We start from the raw sequence: 21,404 nt of genomic DNA, 5'->3' as shown, positions 1-21,404 counted from the left end.
AGTTGATCTATTCGAATTTTGGTTTTTTAGAGTTAGAAATTTAAATCTAATTAGGATATTTACAAATTTCGGATTGATTTTTTTTTGGATTTGGTTTGAATCATTGCGGGTACGGTTCGGATTCAAGTTTGGGTACCCATTTTAATTATGTAATTTTTTTAACCAAAAATGAAAATATGTGTAAGTCCTCAAAATCCGAAAATAAAAATAATATAAAACATAAAAATTTGAATAATGTAAGGCTAAATACTTAAATTTACATAAAAATTTGTTCAAATTAAATATTTGGATGGAGAACAAGTATATATTTTCAGTATTTTGAATATATTTTTTTAGATATTTACTTGTGACTACTTTGATAAGTTTTAGATATTTTCATATTTCTAAATATCTAATAGACATATATAAAATTAAAAATAATTTATATATATTCAAGTATATAATTGTGATTTAAATATTTTTGGTAACCAAATATTTCAGTTTGGATCAAATATTAATTTTTTAGATCCATATGAGTACTTAATCAATTTTAAGTTGTCTTTAGTATTACTTCGAAATCAAGTTTTGTTCTTTTCTTCGGATCTAGATATTTTTCCTAGACTTAATTTCTTATATTAATATAAAGCAAAATAAAATAAATGTAAAGCAGATATTTTGGGCTTATTTTACATATATAATTATTGGACCATACATTAAGAATACCAATAAAAATGGTTGGACGTCGTGTCAATATTGTTGGCATGTTGCAAAATTGACGTAGTCTATAACCAATAACATGCACTTTCTTATAAAAAATCTTGGTAAATATAATAAAACATGATACAATCGAGTGAAAAGAGGGTTAGGGTTTGCATCGAAAATAATGTGATCTATTCACCCAACACTTGAATTGTATTTTTCAATCGATTTCACGAATGTTCTTTTCTTTTAAAGCTTTTATGATTCTGATTTTTTCTAGCAATTTGATTATATTTCTAATTCTTGGTATGGTATGAAAATTTTGTAAATAAAATTAAATTTGGCTAAGCTAAAGATCTGACTTTGTGTGTGGTGTTTTTCACCTCAGTTTCCTTAATTCATAACCAATCACAATTATTTGATGCCTTCGTGTAAAAAAAAGCCTCAACAATGGCCAAGTACAACAAGGTACAAAACGTTCAATTTATAAAAACATTCTTATTCCATCATTTTAGTTGATACGAAACTTTGATTATTTTGTAATTTTTTTCTTCAACAATGATATTATTCAATAGTAGCACGAAGATAAATTCAATTCACTGATACAAATGTTAAAAATGCACAAACTTAAAATGAGTTGATTAAAAAAAATAATGTGTGATTACATTAAACTGTATCAACTAGAGTTAAGAAAATTAGTGTGTGAACACATTATTTTTTAAAATAATTGTGAGGTTGTCATGTTAGCATTCATTTTTTTTTAATGATTGTGAAGCTGTCATGTGTCAATTAGTTTGTAAACACATTTATTACAAATGCTTATCTTTTAATATATAAAGAATACAAAAAATTTGAAATCTTTATTTTATTATATCTAACTCCTTCAATTCCTTTAAAAAGGTTGGCCATGATGTTGGTTCTTGGATCATTGAAATCATGTCTTTGCAATTCTTTCAGAAAATGATGACATATTGAGTATTGTAAGATTATTTCTATACCCTAAGAAAGTGTTTCCAACTCCGTATGTAGATATGACAAGGCCTCCTTTGATTCCTTATTTTCAAAAGTTGGTCATATTCTGAAGAATCTTTCCAAACACATTCACATTCACTGAATTGTGATTCAAGAGTCCCCATCCACCAAACAAATGTTCATCAAGATTAAGGTTTGAGTTGTCATTGGATTATGTAGTGATCACATCTCTGCTATGTCCTTTACATTTGCTTACCACACTTGACATTCACCCTCCACCAGAGGCGGACCCACGTTGACCAATAGTGGGTCAGCTGCACCAGGTTAAATATAAGTTTTAGCTGTTTTGGTATGTTGTCAATAGGTTTTCATAGTTCATTCGGTTAACAATCTCCTCTTCTGACCCACATAACCCAGGCTCGATTCCATGTTGCACCTGCTTTATACCAATTTTTTCTTAAAATTATTTTCGTTCTGGGCCAAAGCCCAATCTTTGACACCCCTTAAATTTAGGGCTGGGTCCGCCATGCCCTCCACGTGGCTTACTAGCTCTAGAGGATTTCTTGTGATTCTTCTAAATATTGTATCGAGCTTTATGTAGATACTAGATTACCCATGAATAAGGATACAATTCCGGTTATTCAATATCGCATTTCTGCCATAACAGATAGTCCAAGTTGGTGTAAACGCTAGAAATCAGAAAAAATAGATGTGCAAGAAGGCTTAGATGATTATGCCCAAGTTTCCAAAGCTGGGAGACACTCAAAAATCACATGATTACATATTCATCTATACCTCCACACCGAGAACAATTATTATCACATCGCATATAACGACATGTCAGATCCTCCGTTACCATTAAATTTCATGTTATGATCTACCATATAAGATGACATATCTTCTTAGAAGCACTACTTTTTCAAGAAAAGTTTGAATAGTGATGCTAGGTTCAGTTACCATGACCTCAGGTTTGTGGTTTAGAATATTCCTATCCACCCAATATCCCGATTTTACAGTATAATGACTACTCTTTGTATAACTCCGACAAACCTTATCATCTTATGTGGATTGATTGACTTACAGCCAAACTTCGGATAAGTGGTATATCTTCCGGTAAAACTAGACTCTCCAAGTTCTACATCCCACTATTTAGGCTCATTATGAATAAAGTCACTCATTTCTAGCCTTGGATGAACAACTGAATATTGGTCCCAAGTAGCCTCGCAGGAATTGATAGAATCCATAGATCTTCCCATGCTCTAATCTCAAAACCAAAATGCACTTTCTGTCTGATCCCTAGAGCCAATAATTGTCTAATTGGTGATAAACTTGTCTATACATAAGAATAACAATGATCTCAATTAAAATATAAACTATGTTATTATTAAATATATAATTAGGATATTTTTATTTATCCAAATATTATATTTTTTTATAAATTAAGTGTTTGAATGTTGAAAATAATTAAAATAAGATGGAGAACAAAATTAATAACTAAATGATTATGTCAAGAAATATCATTAGCCAAAAAAGAAGAAAACATTCACTTGTCTAAAAATCATGGGTTCAATTTTTTCCAGCAAAGATTACTTGGTCAATATAACCTATATAACGTTATACAAAATTTTCTTTTCAAAAGACAAGTACATTTTTTTTTTAATCATATGGTTGATTGACCCCCATCTCCTCAACCTGTCTCCGCCAGTGCACCTGCCATACCTCCTCCCCATCAAGGCCCGCGGCCTCTATAATGATACTCTTTAATAATGCTGGTCACTACTTTCTTCTATTTTTTTCTTTCTCATTTCTTCTATTCAAGTGTTATTAACTATCAAAATTTAGCTGCATTCTAAAAAGAATTGTCAACAAGCGCTATATAATACTATAATATATAGAGTCAACTTTCTATTTGCTTATAAACGAGTACAAACTAGGGTTGACTATTTGAGTTTTCAGATGAGCAAACTATAAACATTTTTGGAGAAAGAGCTTTCATTTATGGCTGAGATCTCTGATACTACTCCACAAACACAAACTGTCACCTTCGATATCGAAGACGGTGGATCAGGAGGTGATTCCCGATCACCGGGTATTTCCCGTCCCCTTGTATCCGTATCTTTCGTTCAAAAGGTAATGATATTAGTTTTTTTTTTGATAAAAAAGGGTAATGATATTAGTTGCATTTTTATCGTAATAGATGTTTTCCTAACGTAATAGAGACATATTGATAGTAATTATTATAGTTTGATTGAAGATTAGCATATGCCTATTCAGTTTCGACGTTGGTTTGAGTTTTTGGCCTAAGTTTTTCAAATTTATGAAGTATAATAACCAAACCGAATTATATTTATAATGGATCGGTCTGGTATAGTTTTGTTTCTATAACAAAACAAAACGTAGTTTAAAATATTAGTTAAGATTTTTTAAGGTAGTTATGTTGATTATTTTATTCAAAAAAAAAGATTATGACGTCGGAGCTAAGAAAAAGATCCGTGTGAATCTTTTTCCTTTTATTTTTTTTTGAAAAAGATTTAAAATCTTTTTCCTTTAATTGATCGGAATATGTAGATTAATTAAAAGTTAGAATTAATTTCTTATTTATATATATATATTATATATATATATATATATATTAATAACATAGCTTCAGCTGAAATCGTATTGTTGTCAACTATATATTCTAGTTGATTGGCGAGTTCGTGGGGACATTTTCTCTCATATTTGCTGGCTGCGCGGCTATCGTGGTAAATGATACGTACGGTAAAGCGGTGACACTTCCTGGTATAGCTTTGGTATGGGGATTAACCGTAATGGTTATGATCTACTCAATTGGTCATGTCTCTGGTGCACATTTCAACCCTGCTGTTTCCATTGCATTTGCCTCTTCTAGAAAGTTCCCGTTTAAACAGGTAAACACATATACTAATATCAACTAATTAAAAAAATATCAACTAATTTAGTTATTATTTCTTACTGTTACAGTTGTACCCATTCACCAAATAGTATAGACTTTTGTATGACATGCCGATCACGGAATGCAAGATATATTTCGTGATTTACATCATACATTGTGCATGATCACATTTTTATCCACCCAATTGATGATCTTTGCAATATCAAAAATTAAAATCCAAAGGAAGTTTATAATCAAATCAAACAGTATCTCATATAGTCATATTCCACCCCGCAATTTTCTCTTTCATTTTCATGAATATCGTAATACCAACCTAAGCCATAAACTCTATGTATAATAAGTTTTGATTGGTCTCTTTATATAGGTTCCGGGCTATATAGCCGCACAACTTCTCGGCTCAACTTTAGCTGCTGAGGCTCTACGACTTGTGTTCCATCTGGACGACAACGTTTGTAGCCTCAAAGGCGATATTTATGTGGGAACATACCCGTCAAGTTCCAACACGGCGACGTTTGTAATGGAGTTCATCACTACTTTCAACTTGATGTTCGTTATCTCGGCTGTAGCTACTGATAAACGAGCCAATGGATCATTCGCAGGCATTGCTATTGGCGCAACAGTTGTACTCGACATCCTGTTCTGCGGGTAGTTAATCCAAGCCATTAAAATATTGTTTACAAAGTTATTATTTTTGTTTTATAAAAATATGCAGTAAATAATTTCTATATTTTGACAAATTGATTAGGCCAATCTCCGGAGCATCAATGAACCCAGCAAGAAGCTTAGGGCCTGCACTTATATGGGGATGCTATAAGGATTTATGGTTGTACATTGTTTCACCGGTTATTGGAGCATTAACAGGTGCATGGACTTATGATATGTTACGGTCTACAAAAAAATCGTATGGTGAGATAATACGTCCAAATTGCAATAAAATTTCTTCGAGAGATCGCCAAGAAGCATCTCAAGACGAGATTTGTGTTCTTCAAGTGGTCAACCAGGCTAACCGGAAAGAATTCATATGTTCATCGCCCACTGATATCAACGACAAAAGAAATGTCACATGCAAGTTGCCATAAAATATCTATGTACTATTCACAACATGAATCTATCGTGCTTTATACTTTCAAAATTTAGTTCACAGATGCGCGTACAAAAACAAAGCTTTGTTGAAAAAAAGTTTCAAAGTCTGTTAAATATTTTCTATGATATACAAATGTGTAAAATAAAAACTGTACTTTGTAAAGTATTTATTTCGAAATTTAAATGTATCAATCAAACAATCTTGTTAAATGTGTGTATTGTTTTGACTTTTTTTAAGTTAACAATATATTTTGTGTTTTGACCTAATAGCTTGAATATATTCTTAACATTAAGAAGGTGGTATTGGATTAAAGAATTTAACTGTTTCTAAAAGAATTCAACTAAAGATATAAATAATAAATTTTAAAGAATTTGATAAATATTTTAAATGCATCTTTCTAATTATGTTGTTTTATATTTTAAAAGAATTCGCATAAATGTAATACAAATCAATTCCTTTAAACTTTGGGAACTAATCATTTTACATGAAGGAAAAATTGAATAAAAATTTGATTAATGAAAAATAAATGTTGAAGAAATTCACAAGCACTAATTATGTGTTGTATATATTTTGTTTATGCTTGATTAGCCATTTAGACAAACTTGTAGAACAATGTAAAAATTAAAAAAATAATACTAATCGAACTAATTATGTACCACTATATGAATATATAGCCATGTAGGGATAACACAGTTTCATAAAGAAACACATAAATTACGATAAATGATATATTTTTTTTCATTTCAAAATGATAATGCATTTTAAATTTATAATGAAATTTTTATTTTTATTATAAGGTTCTAAGCTATATATCTGATAAATAAATAAATAAAAATAATCTTGTATTCCTTTAAATTCATTTCAAATATAATTACCACAAAATCCACCAAAATTAAATAATACAAGAGTTTAGTGGAAACTCCGACTCCTTCAAATTCAACTTCTAAATTCAATACACCCACCTAACATTAGTAGCCACAAAAAAACTGAGTATATATGACACTGAACCGTTTTACAAATATTAAGCCTTAGCTTACCGAGACAAAGCCCAATAATTAGTCTATGTTATTACTCAAAGCTAGTCTGACAATATTAGAATAGTGAACCTCATTTTAAAACGCTAAGATTAAAAATTAGAAAAACCATTCCGAATCGAGTTTGACATCTATAAACTGATGTGAAATTACTATTATCAATTCCCTTCTATTTCTTTATGTGATTTATTTTGACATATTAAAGTATATCTATAAATAAATTGAACATAATAAATTATAACTTTTTGTTGTCAACATTTTAAGATCCATTTTAGTATATGTTAGAAATTTGAATATTAACAACATATCATGACAAATCTTTTTTTTTTGTAGATTAAGTGTTTATGGACAAATAAAACGTGGATATATATATTTTGGATAGTGAAAAAAGATGACCACAGACATAATAAATGTATAAAAAACAATTCAGTATAGAAAATGGTCTTTTAAGCTATTAGATGTGCAACTTAAACTAGATTGTAGGATTATAATTTTTTAAATTTTCTTATATTACTATATATTATCAATTTTCCTATATTTCTTTATGTGATTATTTTAACATATTAAAGTATATAAATAAGTAGATTAAATATAATAAATTATAACTTTTTCTTCTACATTTTAAAATCCGTTTTAATATATTTTAAAATTTTGAATATAAAAAATCATATCCACAAAAAAATTGTCCATTAAATGTTTGTGAACAAATAAAATGTGGACGTATATATTGTGGATACAAAAAATCATAAGGTTGGACATATATATTGTCCATTTTGTTGAAACTAGATCATAGGGTTGGATTTATTTGATTTTTTTGAAATTACTATTATAAATTACCCTCTCTTTCTTTATGTGATTTATTTTGACATATTAAAGTATATCAATAAATAAATTAGACATAATAAATTATAACTTTTTGTTGTCAACATTTTAATATCCATTTTAGTATATTTTAGAAATTTGGATATGAAAAACTTATCATGACAAAATATTTTTTGTAGATTAATTGTTTGTGGACAAAGAAAATATGGATATATAAAATGTGGACATATATGTCGTGGACATAAAACTCAGCAATGAAAGAAGAAGAAGATCCCAACCAAGATAAAAAGTTTTAGCATATTCAGAACACACTTGAACACATCGATCATAACCTTCAGCTAACAAACTCAAACTCTCAGGACGAACAATATCTTGGGGTTTCTTCACATCAAGTTGAGGAGAAGTAGGTGTAAGCTGTGGACATGGACACAATTAATGTCTATAAGAAAATGTGGACAAGGATTAATGTTGATTTGAGAAATGTGGTTTCACATTACCAAGTAGATTGTAGTCTTTAGGTCCTTCACTTGCGTATAATCGAGCTCCTGCAAGATATTGAAACAACTAAACTGTGAATAGAGCCACTAGTAACCAAACACAAAGGAGTATTGACACGACATACAAACAATCAATTAAAATGCTAAACAAGTAATACTAGATCAAAAATGTCAGTCTTGTTAACTAATGTATGTCTAACTGAATCATTTTCCCAAAAAAAAAAAAGATCGCTGGCTTCAAAAAAGAGCCAAAATAAATAAAAATCTCTCAGCTTTGAGCAGAGTTACACAAACATAATCCCTCAGCTTCAACTTCAATTAAAATTACAGAAACAAAATTGATGCATCGAAGAACCAACCTTTTGGATATGATAGAGAACAGAGTCTGCGATGAACATCTTCAACAGCTTTTACTGGACGGAGAGTGGTTTGAGGAGCTTCAAATCGAAAGTTAACAGAGACTATAGCTTGATTCTGACAGTTATAAGCACTTTCGATCATTACTGCCAAAAATTTCCGGGGTTTCGATCATAACTGATAATTGGTTTCTGGGTTAGATTTGGTGAAGAAGGTGAAGATGAAGGAGATAATCGAGGGGGAGTGGAATAGCTACTGTAAGGTTTGTCAATTGTGGTAATCATAAAAGACGATAGGATAATGTTTAATGAACATATATTTTGTTCGAAATTCGAAATTCAAACCATTAAATAATATTCAATAAATAAATCAAAATACTTTTAACCTTAGTTAGGATGTACAGTTAGTTCATCTAGTTAGTTGTAGATAAGGTTGAGGGTATCTATGACATTGTACATGAAGAATGTGTGCCTCCAGCAAGAAGTGTCTTAATGTGTAATTCCAAAGACAAAATGTGTCCTAGAAGGTAAAAAATTCTTAAAACTTATGGATTAAAAAGCATTAGAAATCGAGTAATTTTCATGAAATACACATCATGAAACAACTGCTAAATATAGAATGTATTAAGTACCATTTTTGAACTTAAACAACTTAATTAGATTAGCCTTCTCTTGAAATACTAAACTCTATGTATTAGAATGATAAAGACTAACTTCTGTTGTATTTCAGATTCTAAACATGCAATAAAATTAAGTTTGATAAGTTCAAAAAACTATAATAATCAACTCATGTTGGCTAATATTATCTGGCTCATCTTACATGCGTTTAAACGTTAATTTTAAACTAGATTATCACCCGTGCTTAAAACACACAGAAATATTTTTTAACAAAATTTAATTTACAATATCAATAGATTTTAAATTTTTTGATAAGTAGTGTTTAAAATTTTTTATTTTAGTGTATCTGAAATTAATAGATAATTATATTATTTTATATCTCTCCTATTAAAATATTACTTATTTTTTATTATTATTTCAACCCGTTTCATTACGAACTAATAAATTATTTCTAATTTTCTTATTAAATTTGTGATATATGGCATGCTCATCTGATAAATTTTTAATTATAAACTTATTTGATGTTAATTTATTCAATAACATTTTATTTGAATAAAACCATTTGATGTCAATATAAACCATGCATAATATTGCATATGTAAGAATAAATTAAGAATAAGAATCTAATATTTATTAAGTTTAAAAGAATTCAATTTTTTATTTATGAAAATACAAACAAAATAATTTATTAACTTAATTAATTTCATATTAAATGATTTTTTGTAGTATCTAAACCTGCAAAAATAGTTATACCTATTTTCAACTTTATATAAATTATCTGAGTGGTTTTAAATCAAATAATTTAAAAGAAGACAAAGAAAAAGTTATTAGAAATGTAGTACCTAATATTTTATATTGTTTGGACACAAGATTAGTTATTATGCTGTTTGGAAAAACATTTAGTAGTATAATGTTGTTTTCCATAATTAGAAGATTGAATTTTAACTATATAACTAAGTGATTCTCTCGTACTCATGCACGGGTATATATCTTTATAAAGTTAATATATTATAATTAATTGATGTTTAATTTTGGTTTTAAATAAAACTTTAATTTATATGTATAATTGATATTGTTTTAATTATACATATGATTTTAGATAAGTTATATCTAGTCGGTTTGGTTAGTTTTTAGGTCAACAATCGATTTGTTTATCTCTTGGGTATATTGAATTGTGAATTGCAGCCATTTTTCTGAATTCAACTATAATATTTTATTTTAATATATTTAATTGGTTAATTTCTTAGATATGTAAATATATTACTGTAAGATTATGTAGAACGTAATATATATTGTGTTTAGAACTAAATAAAAAATAAACTGAAGTGTTTGATTCAAATTACATAAATGAAAATAATGACAATATTTCAAAGTCTCATGCGTATGTATAAAACTATATTGTAACAATTAGTTAATACTTTATTTTTATTTATTAATATGTTTTGAGTCTTCATATAATTTATATAAAATAAATAGATTCTTTTTATAAATATTTTTTTTTTATTGTAGTTTGATCTTTGATTTTGGATATAAGTTGGATTAGTCGAGTCATTAATGTTGTGAGTATATTGAGTTACATATAAATTCTTTCAAATTCAAACACAAGTATAATTAAGTCAAATCAAATTAGTTTTATTTCTCACATAACTGTGCATTTATTTTCATAATATTTATCAAAATTTTATGTTGATTTTTAAAAGATATTAGAAAATAAAGAGATAATCAGTAGGAAATTACATATATAAGTGTAGCTGATAAAATTTGGTAAGCTCATGAACGAATATCAATATTTACAATAATTAAAATATTTTATAACTTCTAAACAATTGTATGCCTTAGATTTATTGAAAGGTAAACTGAAATTATTTTTAAATAATCTTAAAATTAGAATTTAGATTTGCTTGGTATTTTGATTATGGATATATTAAGTTCAACATACATAAAGAAAACATAAAATTAAAAAGAAAAAATATTAAGAAAAAATATTTTTTTAATAATGATAAAGTATAATATATATCTCAATTAAAGTATGTGGGAACCAAAATTCACACCGTCGATTTCCGTAATTGGAGGAAAGTCAGAAAATCCTAACTTTCCCTGAGGTTTCGGATTTTCTGCGAGAGCCAACGACAAGTGACCAAATAAATGCGGAAAATATGAAAAGATAACAAAACAAATTTATAGAAAAGGTAGATCTTATTTCGAATCCGCGTAAGAGCGTTGCGATCATTACAAGAGATTATAAAAGCTTCGGCCGCAAGAGCTGTCAGCGAATTACCTAGTTCTAGCAACCTAAAACTTTAAACCTAGTTGAGTCGCAGCTCGATAACAGAACACGAAAAAGATATGAAAATAGTTTTGATTGATTTCGGACTGAACCTTATGAAAGGATGCCTACGTACTTCTTTCGAGGATCAAGCCGAACGTAGTTCAAGAGTGAACCAAGAGATCGAACTGCTTATGCGCGTTCGTCTGGTAATCGGGTGCTAGTCATAGAAACAGAGTATGTCAAGAATAATGCCTCAAAGTTTCTAAGTGTCGAGAGTCCTCCTCTTTTTTGTTTGCCTTTCGCCTAGGACTCCTTATATACTCCTCCAAGTTTGGTTTTAGCCTTTCTCTTCCTGCCCTTAAGCCGTCTTAAGTGAAAAATAGAGATATTCCATTTTTTCCGATCTTCTTGTTTATCTGTGGAAACTTAACATTTTTTCTGCGGAATTTATTTTTATATTTGTTTTTATAAAAACATAAACCGTCATAGTATCTACGAGCTCATTCTTAAAAAATCGTAAGTGGGCTTGTACTCGCGTTTTAGACTTTGTTGGCTGTCTTTCGACATGAAACGTTTGTTACAATTTTCTTTTCGACAAAAACAAGTTCTCGCGGTTTTTATCGTAAAGTTTCTACGGTAACTTTGATCGGAATGATGTGAGAAATGATATGGCTACGGTACATGGAAGCTAGCATTTAGGAACAGATGAGAATGCACGGATTTGGGTCGTACCCGTTGATCAATGTCCGAGACAGTTTGGTCTCTCTACGTAACGACCTGGTCCGCGCTGGTTCGGTCGCTACGTAGCGACCGAACAAAAAGTTTGGTCGGTCGCTATGTACCGAGTGGGTTGGTCGGTCGCTACGTAGCAATTTTTTGAAATTTTTTATAAAATTCTACAACATTGAAATCTAAAGCAAAATGTCTACAAATTTTTTTCTACACCAAATTTTTTAAAACTAGAGCTATTACCAATTGAACTCTCTATATCTAAAAGAAGCTAAAATGTCTGTGAATACATTTTTGTGGTAAGTTCCTATTTTACCCTCGTCGCTATATTGGTAAACCCATAAATAATTAAATATCTCTTAGGCCCCCACTTTCTTTCTTCTTCCCTGAGTCCAATCTCGATCGACCCTTGCTTGTCCCGCCGGTCATTTACCGATCACATCCGGCGATCTCGATCCCAGACAGAGATTTTTGGTAAGTGTCTCGCCAACAAATTGTTCATGATTACAAAAGCAATCCAACGAGTTCTAGGTATTCTCAATCGATACAATAAACATGCATTGGAGTTCTCTTGTTGTTGTTGTTGTTGTTGTACGTAGACACTTTGAATCTGCGGTTGCGATTTGATTTTATCTAATTGGAAGTGCAACTTGTTCGATCGTAGGTGAGAGATCAGCGATCACTCTTTGGAAATGGCTGTGTAAGTGCTTTCCCTTGAGATTTTCTTTTGATTTTGAATTGGATTTGTTCGTGTTGGTTGTATCGATTTAACTCTATTAAGACGATTTGATGCAGTGTTGCTTCTGCTCCTGGGAAGGTGTTGATGACTGGAGGCTACCTCATACTCGAGAGGCCAAACACAGGTCTTGTGTTGAGTACAAACGCGCGTTTCTATGCGATTGTGAAGCCCATCAATGATGAAGTCAAGCCTGAGAGTTGGGCCTGGGTATGCTTGCACTTCCTCCATCTTCTTCTCATTCGTGTGAGAAGAAGGCTGATTCAAAAATTGTTATTTTTACAGAAATGGACAGATGTCAAATTAACATCACCACAGCTCTCAAGAGAAAGCATGTATAAACTCTCACTTAACCATTTGACGCTTCAGTGTGTGTCTGCAAGGCAAGATCCCAAGCATGTTCTTATTTTTTTTCCAATATCATCAGTTTTACTGCGGATACTTCATTTTTTGTCGAATATAGGTGGTAGAGAACTTACACTTTTTTCTGGAAATAAAATTTTTAGTGATTCAAGAAACCCCTTTGTAGAGCATGCTATACAGTATGCCATAGCTGCTGCTCATTTGGCAAGCGACAAGGACAAAGAAGCCTTGCACAAACTCTTCTTGCAAGGCAATCTTCAAGTCTCTGCTTTTTCATCATTTTATTTCTCAAGTAGTAGAGGCTGAATGTGGTTACTATTTCTTTCAATCGATTTTGCAGGTCTTGATATCACAATACTAGGCTCCAATGACTTTTACTCATACCGGAATCAGGTATTCCTTTGCTGAAGACTGCCTAAATTACACTTTCATTTGTTCATTTATTCTTCCTCTTGAGATACTTGCACAAAATGTTGATAGTCTTGTTTGTTCTGATAGATAGAATCGCTTGGGCTTCCATTGACACCAGAATCGCTGGGTACACTTGCACCTTTTGCATCAATCACATTCAACTCAGGCGAGTCAAATGGCGCTAACTGCAAGCCTGAAGTAGCAAAAACTGGCTTAGGTTCTTCTGCAGCAATGACAACAGCTGTGGTTGCAGCTCTGTTGCATTATCTCGGAGTGGTTGACCTCTCCGATCCATGTAAAGAAGGAAAGTTTGGTTGTTCTGATCTAGATGTTATCCATATGATAGCACAAGCATCTCACTGTCTTGCACAAGGGAAGGTCGGAAGTGGGTTTGATGTCAGCTGTGCGGTCTACGGGAGTCAGCGTTATGTTCGCTTCTCTCCAGAAGTCTTGTCATTTGCTAAGGTCTGTAATGAGAAGTTTATTATGTAAATTTTCTAAAAAGGTTGGGAATATACTGACTACTACCATATTTTGCAGGTTGCAGTAACAGGTTTGCCATTACATGAAGTTATTGGCGGAATCTTGAAGGGAAAATGGGACCATGAAAGAACCGAGTTCTGTTTACCCCCACTGATGAATCTTGTAAGCAAACAATCAGACCTAGTGTCTAACCTGAAAGAAATGTTGTCCATCTCACGTACTTCTTATTCCCTTGACTTCTGTGTACTAAAAATGATTGTATCTTATATAGTTCCTTGGAGAACCTGGAAGTGGTGGATCCTCTACACCATCGATGGTAGGTGCTGTAAAGAAGTGGCAAATGTCTGATCCAGAGAAGGCACGAGAAAACTGGCAAAAGTTGTCAGATGCAAATTTGGAGCTGGAAACTAAGCTAAACAGTCTGAGCAAATTAGCCAAAGAGCACTGGGATGTTTATCTAGGAGTCATCAAGTCTTGTAGTGTGCTTACTTCTGAAAAGGTATATATTCCATTTACTGAGTATTGCTTTCATTAGATATTTTTTATCAAGGAGCAGCTTGGTTCACTTGCCTCTTGTATATAATGTTTAGTGGGTGCTACACGCTACTGAACCAATCAACGAAGCGATTATTCGAGAACTCTTAGGAGCAAGAGAAGCTATGTTGAGGATTAGGATTCTTATGCGGCAGATGGGTGAGGCTGCTGGTGTTCCGGTAAGTTATTGTTTTATCCTGCTTCATATCTTAATTGACCATTTGCGAATGATAAACTTTGTGCTGAAGCATAAAATACTCTGCATACAACATATAAGGGTTCTACAAATAACGCATTCTGCTTCATGTTTTGCATCTTTATTGACCTTGAGTTACCATGGAATTGCAGATAGAACCTGAGTCTCAAACTCAACTTTTGGATTCTACAATGAATGCTGAAGGGGTTCTAGTTGCTGGTGTTCCTGGGGCTGGTGGGTTTGATGCCATATTTGCAATTACCCTAGGGGATTCTGGAAGCAAACTGACCCAGGCATGGAGTTCACACAATGTTCTGGCGTTGTTGGTGAAAGAAGATCCACACGGCGTTTGCCTAGAAAGTGGTGATCCACGCACCACAGGTATTACTTCAGGCGTTTCATCAATTCATATTGAGTAAGCAACATTGTTTGGCCGTGTCCAATGAATTAGGCTCATCACTAAAGCTGGTTGAGTATACTATTTTGCATATAGACTTGGGTGCTAAGTGCATTTTTTTCACCCACTTGTAAGTCTTTGACTCTTTGGAAAAACTCGCAGGAAAAAACAAACAAAACAAGGTCTGATTTAGAATGTTCGTATCTGTGTTTGTTTCATTTCACTGCTTCCGATGTTGGTATCTCAATGCTTGAAAGATTAGGATCCAAATCTACAATAATCTTTACAATAACAAGTTCCACTTTTAAATAGCTGAAACCTGTTCCTATTTCTTACAACAATCTCTCTTTCATAGATCATGGATATTTTCTTTGTATATGTGTGACATTTTATTTGTCGAACATTTAGATTATGGTGTGTTTGGTACGAGAAAAATCCTTAAATAAAGTAATTATGTGTTTTTTTTTGTTTGATAACTAATTGTAATTATTTAGTAATGAATAATTATACAAAATCTGTCAATAATGAATAAAAGATAATCAACCGTGTTTCAACTTTACACAGACGGAAAAAAAACTTAGGAGGTCTAGGCGAGAATTAGGCGGTCTTACGTGGATCAACGTCTAGCTACACCGATTTAGGCGTATTCGCTGCTGTCAACCTCCAAACAATGCCTAGGCGGCTGCATTTTTGACCAGGGTGTCCATCCTTTATATATTAAAAGAGAAGCATTACAATATTTAAGGTAGTCATGAGTGATCACCACAATAATTCTTATAATCTTTAGAGAAATAGTTTGGTCCATCTAAATATATAATAAAAATATATTACACCAACCATAAATTAATTATTAATGTTCTTCATTTTTGGATAAAGTATATACGACAATTAATGATTTTAAATAAAAATATTTGATAAAAAATATTGTATCATTTATCACTTTTAATTTTAACTTATTAAACTAAATTAAACAATCATATTTACCGTATAATAAAAATTTAGATTTTTCATGTATATTTTATTTTAAATTTTTGAAAATAGCTTAAATTACTAAAATTGTTAAAAATCTCACATTGAAATATTTGTGATCCATGCTTTAAATTATTTTTAATGAAAATATACAAATGATTACAAATTCATATAAGTAGGAAGACTCATTTAATAAATATTAAGATTAAAAGATATATATATATATATATATTAATATCGTTGAAATTAAACTATATACCATATAAAATATTTTAATATTTTTAATTTTAAAATTTACTTTGAATAATGTTTTTTTGATAAAAGCTTTGAACAAATATTAAAAACTTAATATTTAAATGGGCAATTGTCAATAATAGCACCTTTTGAAGTTTATGTCTCAAAAATAGCACTAGAAGGAAAAAAATCACGAAAATGACATTCATTAAAGGGTAAAATATCTCTAATACCCTTGGTTTAAAATTAAATAAACAAACAAAAATAAATAAAAATAAAAAAAATAAAAATAAAAAAAATGGAAAAAAACAAAATTTTTTATAGTTTCAGATTATATGTTTTCAGATTCGAAACTTTTATAAAAAAAATTTGAAATTTTTTTTTGAATTTTTTTTTATTTTTTTTCAAATTTTCTTTTTATAATTTAAAAATACTTTTTGAAACTGTTTTAAAAATTTTTATTTTTTATTTTAGTATTTCTTTTTATAAAATTTTAAACCCTAATTCCAAAATCCCACCCATTAACTCTAAACCCTAAGGTTTTGATTAATTAACCCAAAGGGTATAAGTGTATATTTACCTCTTTAATGAAACCTATTTTTGTGACTTTGAGCATTGAGTGCTACTTTGGAAACAAAAACTTGGTTTGGTGCTATCCTAGTCTTTTTCTCTATTTAAATTTTAAACTTTACATTGAGTATTTTTTAAATTAAAAATCACTAAAACTATTAAACATCCGACAATGAAAATTTTGTTATCAATAATTTAAAGTTTTGTTATAAGAAAATATATAAATGTCTAAAAAAGTATGAGTAGAAAATATTATTTAATAGAAAATCAATACTACAAAAATATTATTTCATATGTTAATATCATTTAAATTTTATTATATACCATATAAATATAAGTGTTTGATTAGATTAATAAAATTTATTTATTCGCACCACTTTAATTATATATGTAATAGTTACTGAATTTTTAATTATTCAATTCATATTTATTATTTCATAATATTTAAAAGAATATATAATACATAAAAGTAATTTATATATAATTTTCATCCCGTTCAAAGCGCTAGTTTTAACCCCTGTTCAGAAACTCGGTAGGCCCAACGCGTGCGGTTGGATAGGAGCCTAGCGCCGAATCAATAAATCGGATAGTGTACGTGGATTAATCGGCGAGGAGTTTTAGGTTAAATATATTATTTATGTAATATTTCAGCAGGAATGGTCCATAGTCTAGTGGTTTCTGGCTTCCTATATTCTTCTCAGCACCCGGGTTCGAGTTGCTTAGGAAGCATTTTTGTCATTTTTTCAAATTTTAGATAAATTAATAGGAAAATGACAAAAACAACCTTGTCTTCAACGTAGACCTGTGCTTTCTCTCCCAAAGTTACAGCCGCCATTATTTTTTTTTTCGATTCAACTGTTTCTTTCTGCTATTCTTGTAGGTTTTAACTATAATTTAACAATTATAACAGATATGTATGTGATTTGGAACACAAAACGTTCGAAAACGATGATTTAAAAAAATGTCCGATTAATTGACCGTATTGCACCAAATCGGGACGGTGCTATAGCGCAACGCGAGTTTCCGGCGAGTTTCCGGCCGCCGACACCGCGTTTTCGAACAGGGGTTTTAACCTAGTATATTGTATTACTATATACAAAGCAATACTCAAATGGGTTAACATAATTTCGTCCGGCATAAAAAGCGGGTTTGATTGGTTGGTCAAATATGTTAAAGCAGAATCGGATTGAAACCCTCGGATACCTAAATGGTTCTTATCTTTCTATATCTAAATAACCAAACCGAGAATCAAACAAATACCCAAATATATAAAAATACTAACATATGCATAAAATATAACCAACTATATATTTATAATTTTAAAATCTAATAAAAGTAGAGAAAAAGACCAAAATAGCACTAAATCAAGTTTTTGTTCCCAAACTAGCATTCAAAGCCAAAAGTCACAAAAATAGCACTCAAGGGGTGGGGTTTAGGGTTTAGAATTTAGGGTTTAGGGTTTAGAGTTTAGGTTTTAGGGTTTAGAGTTGAGAAGTGAGGTTTTGGGGATAAGATTTCAAATTTTGAAAAATAAAAAAATTTAAATTTTTCAAAAGATAAAATATTATTTTGGTCATTTTAGTTTTTGAGTGTTATTTTTGTGATATAAACTTAGAAATGTGCTATTTTGGAGATTTGCCCATAAAAGTATCCAAAAATGTTTACAGAAAATTAAATTATTATAAAGTATCCGGATATTTTTATCCAAAATATTCAAGATTCATATCCAAATCATCCTAATTACTTGATATTTTATCTAAAATATCCAATATTTAATCTGCATTACCCAAAATCACCTACTCGAGACCAAATGAGAACCAAATTTTTCTGGATATTTTCCTGTTCCTAGTTTTACCATCTAAACCAAACTCAAAACTATTCGAGAACCGAAAATGAACCGGAAATAGATGAAGTAGTTTAGCACAAATGGTTAATAGGCGGATTTCACATCAACAAAGGGCAAATATCAATGATACACAATAATTTAACACAAATCACTATTGGGCCTAACAAATACAAAGAGTTTAAATTTGCCACATCTACAAGCACATGGATCTAAAATAACAAAAGAAAAAAACACACGTGCATCTCTTAATGCATGATTTGTGCTGCAGAAGCATCTTCGTCCACCGTCTCGATTTAGGGCATCTCCAACCTTACTCCATTTTCAACTCCAAACATCATTATGGAATAAAATCTTCTCCAACCCCACTTCATTTTCAACTCCAAAATGGAGTAATGGCTAGGATTACTCCATTTATGGAGTAATCTTACCCATTACTCTATTTTAGAGTTGAATTTTTTTTATTTATAAAATGGTCCTTTCAATCTTTAATATTTTTATTTCTTACTTAAATAATCTTTAAAATGGTCCTTTCAATCTTTAACACGAACATTTGGATCTTGTATGGATGAGCGTGAACTCGATGCACCCATTGAACTTGGAAGAGAAGCTCCACCTCCGGGTATCGAAATTGCAGAAGATGAAAATGTCCGATTTCAAAATTTTCTTGTTCGATTTAGGAATATCAAAGATAAAGAAGCTCATTTTTCATTACGAAATGCATTAGTTGATCATTTGTGGGAAAAATATTCTAATGCTCATTGTTGAACCCACATATATGTTGTCTTTTTTAATGATTTCTTGTACTTTTTAATAAAAAATATTTAATTCAAATAATTTATATTTTAATTATTTATCGTAAACATAAAATAGTTGGGGTTAATTGATAAATTTTTATAAATATAAGATTTTATTTGCAATTATTAATAAAATAAAAATGAAATCATTTAAGAAATATTATTTTTGGAGTAGAAAATGGAGTAATACATTGGAGTAAAACCTTACTCCATTTTGATGTTGCATCATTTTGGAGTAAGAAAAGAGGTAATACATTGGAGATGCTCTTAGTCCATCCTCTGCCTTGGAGCTTCTAGCATCATATCACTGCTTATACTTTTCATTGTTTTCAATGAATTCACCGGAGACTTCAAAAGGATCTACACAGCTTGCAAGATCTTCAAACCCGACAGCTGAACAAAAATACAAAATATTTGCTAGGATGTCGATTGGCTCCAGCTCTATTTATTTCAACTTCAAACGATCGAACAATCTTCTAACTCCAAACTCTCTCTCTTAAATGGGAAAACTTCATTTTAATTTGGTTTAGGTAATTACGCCGAGAAAGTGAGGAGAATACTCCCAACTGAAGGAGAATCCGGTTTGTCTCGCAAAGATGAGAAATCGTTTAGCCCTCTAGAATTGAATCCAAACCATGACTCCCGAGCCAATATGCAAAAAGTAACACCGAACTAATCCGGAAAATAACTAAACAAAGCAAAAAATCCGATTAGATCTGGATTATTATCCTATCAAGCGGAAAGAAACATCTTCACATACTAAAAATATAGTTTCCAAAGAAACACAAAAAGTTCTTTAAAAAAAAATTCTCTCTAAAACATTTCAAAGGTGAAGAGAGAGAGAGAAAGATATTTTTTATTAACATATTTATTATTGTTTTGATAGATTTTATTGAAATAAAGAAGTTTTGGAGGAAAAAAGGTTTATTTGACAAACAAATAATAAAACAAGAGTAACGATCTTTTCAGACAATTATTAAAACATCCAGACGAAATTGCAAATTCAGAAAAAAAAACTTTACAATGCTTTTGACAAAAAAAAACTTTACAATGCTATAAGCGTTAATTTGTGTAATAACCAATTTTGAAGGTAAAATTAAGCATATGATATTGATGTTGACATTATTAGATTTCTGAATATTTGTTCACTATTTTCTCGGTTTTATCCTTCTTTTAAACAAGTTTTCAGTTGTAGAAAAAAAAAGCAACAGCAGAAAACTTATGGTGGTGATTACGGTAGGGGCGGCTAAGATTGTGACGGTGATGGTTATCATAGTTGCGATGGAGGTGAGTATGGTGGTGTTGGTAAAGCGGTGATAAATTTGAAATATGTAAAAGAGACAAAGAACTTGGTGGTGGTGATGGTGATGACTGTGGTGGGCGTAGTCAAGATAATACATGTAAATACGAAGAAAGTGATGATCGTTGAAGAAACAAATGTTTATAAAAAATTATAAATAGAATAGAACAAATTAAATAGTAGTCTACACTAATGAAGTTATCAAATAAAATGGTATACTATAAAATAAATTTTGTTCACTCGGTCAACGTCTAAGATTGCTTCCAATAATCATATGCATCTAGTAGAAGATTAAACAACATGAAAACAAAATTATAGGTAGCTTAAGTGAACATAACTCTTACATCTTTCAAGAATTTGCAGATGATAATATAAATAGAATGAACAAATGAAATGGTATAGTACTTATTATCAAAATTATCAAATAGTATAAAGTATTATACTATGTGTGTATTGCAGAGTTGGTGGTTACGAAGAATCTTCGGTGGTTGATACAAAAGATATATTAGAAGTTATAGATTTGGTGGTGATCATAGTGGTAGAGCCTACACTGTTAGAGGTCAAGTGATGGATGTGGTTATGGAAGAAGTGATCGTGG

General features: G+C 30.6%; 2 protein-coding genes across 4 annotated transcripts; both read left to right on the top strand.

Annotated features, from left to right (window-relative positions):
• The first annotated feature begins 458 nt into the window (after positions 1-458).
• Positions 459-5,700, top strand: LOC106418891 (aquaporin NIP3-1). 2 transcript variants are annotated; one of them, XM_013859626.3, is made up of 4 exons: positions 481-3,780; positions 4,335-4,559; positions 4,929-5,209; positions 5,310-5,700. In XM_013859626.3, exons 1-4 carry the CDS (start codon positions 3,649-3,651, stop codon positions 5,641-5,643), a joined length of 972 nt encoding a protein of 323 aa, XP_013715080.1. In that variant the 5' UTR covers positions 481-3,648; the 3' UTR covers positions 5,644-5,700. The 2 variants fall into 2 exon arrangements, with proteins under 2 accessions (XP_022546447.1, XP_013715080.1); XM_022690726.2 differs by lacking the exon at positions 4,929-5,209 and having other exon boundaries at positions 459-3,780; positions 5,310-5,601.
• A 6,624-nt stretch (positions 5,701-12,324) lies between these two features.
• Positions 12,325-15,292, top strand: LOC106418955 (phosphomevalonate kinase, peroxisomal). 2 transcript variants are annotated; one of them, XM_013859688.3, is made up of 11 exons: positions 12,325-12,447; positions 12,638-12,673; positions 12,769-12,919; positions 12,995-13,092; positions 13,216-13,322; positions 13,413-13,465; positions 13,571-13,948; positions 14,024-14,128; positions 14,238-14,465; positions 14,557-14,679; positions 14,849-15,292. In XM_013859688.3, the coding sequence occupies exons 2-11, from the start codon at positions 12,666-12,668 to the stop codon at positions 15,113-15,115; spliced, it is 1,518 nt and encodes a 505-aa protein (XP_013715142.2). In that variant the 5' UTR covers positions 12,325-12,447; positions 12,638-12,665; the 3' UTR covers positions 15,116-15,292. The 2 variants fall into 2 exon arrangements, with proteins under 2 accessions (XP_013715142.2, XP_022545583.2); XM_022689862.2 differs by having other exon boundaries at positions 12,338-12,447; positions 12,573-12,673.
• The last annotated feature ends 6,112 nt before the right edge of the window (positions 15,293-21,404 follow it).

The sequence above is a fragment of the Brassica napus genome, chromosome A8 (genome assembly GCF_020379485.1).
Source record: "Brassica napus cultivar Da-Ae chromosome A8, Da-Ae, whole genome shotgun sequence".
Taxonomy (NCBI): Eukaryota; Viridiplantae; Streptophyta; class Magnoliopsida; order Brassicales; family Brassicaceae; genus Brassica; species Brassica napus.
This window is presented reverse-complemented; position numbering and strand designations above follow the sequence as displayed.

Bases quoted from the DNA above. Each gene is read 5' to 3' on its own strand.
- LOC106418891 (XM_013859626.3), top strand. From the start codon at position 3,649: ATGGCTGAGATCTCTGATACTACTCCACAAACACAAACTGTCACCTTC. The intron at 3,781-4,334 runs GTAATGATATTA...TATATATTCTAG, and splicing joins CCGTATCTTTCGTTCAAAAG to TTGATTGGCGAGTTCGTGGG. The intron at 4,560-4,928 runs GTAAACACATAT...CTCTTTATATAG, and splicing joins GAAAGTTCCCGTTTAAACAG to GTTCCGGGCTATATAGCCGC.
- LOC106418955 (XM_013859688.3), top strand. The intron at 13,949-14,023 runs GTCTGTAATGAG...CATATTTTGCAG, and splicing joins AAGTCTTGTCATTTGCTAAG to GTTGCAGTAACAGGTTTGCC. The intron at 14,466-14,556 runs GTATATATTCCA...TATAATGTTTAG, and splicing joins GTGTGCTTACTTCTGAAAAG to TGGGTGCTACACGCTACTGA.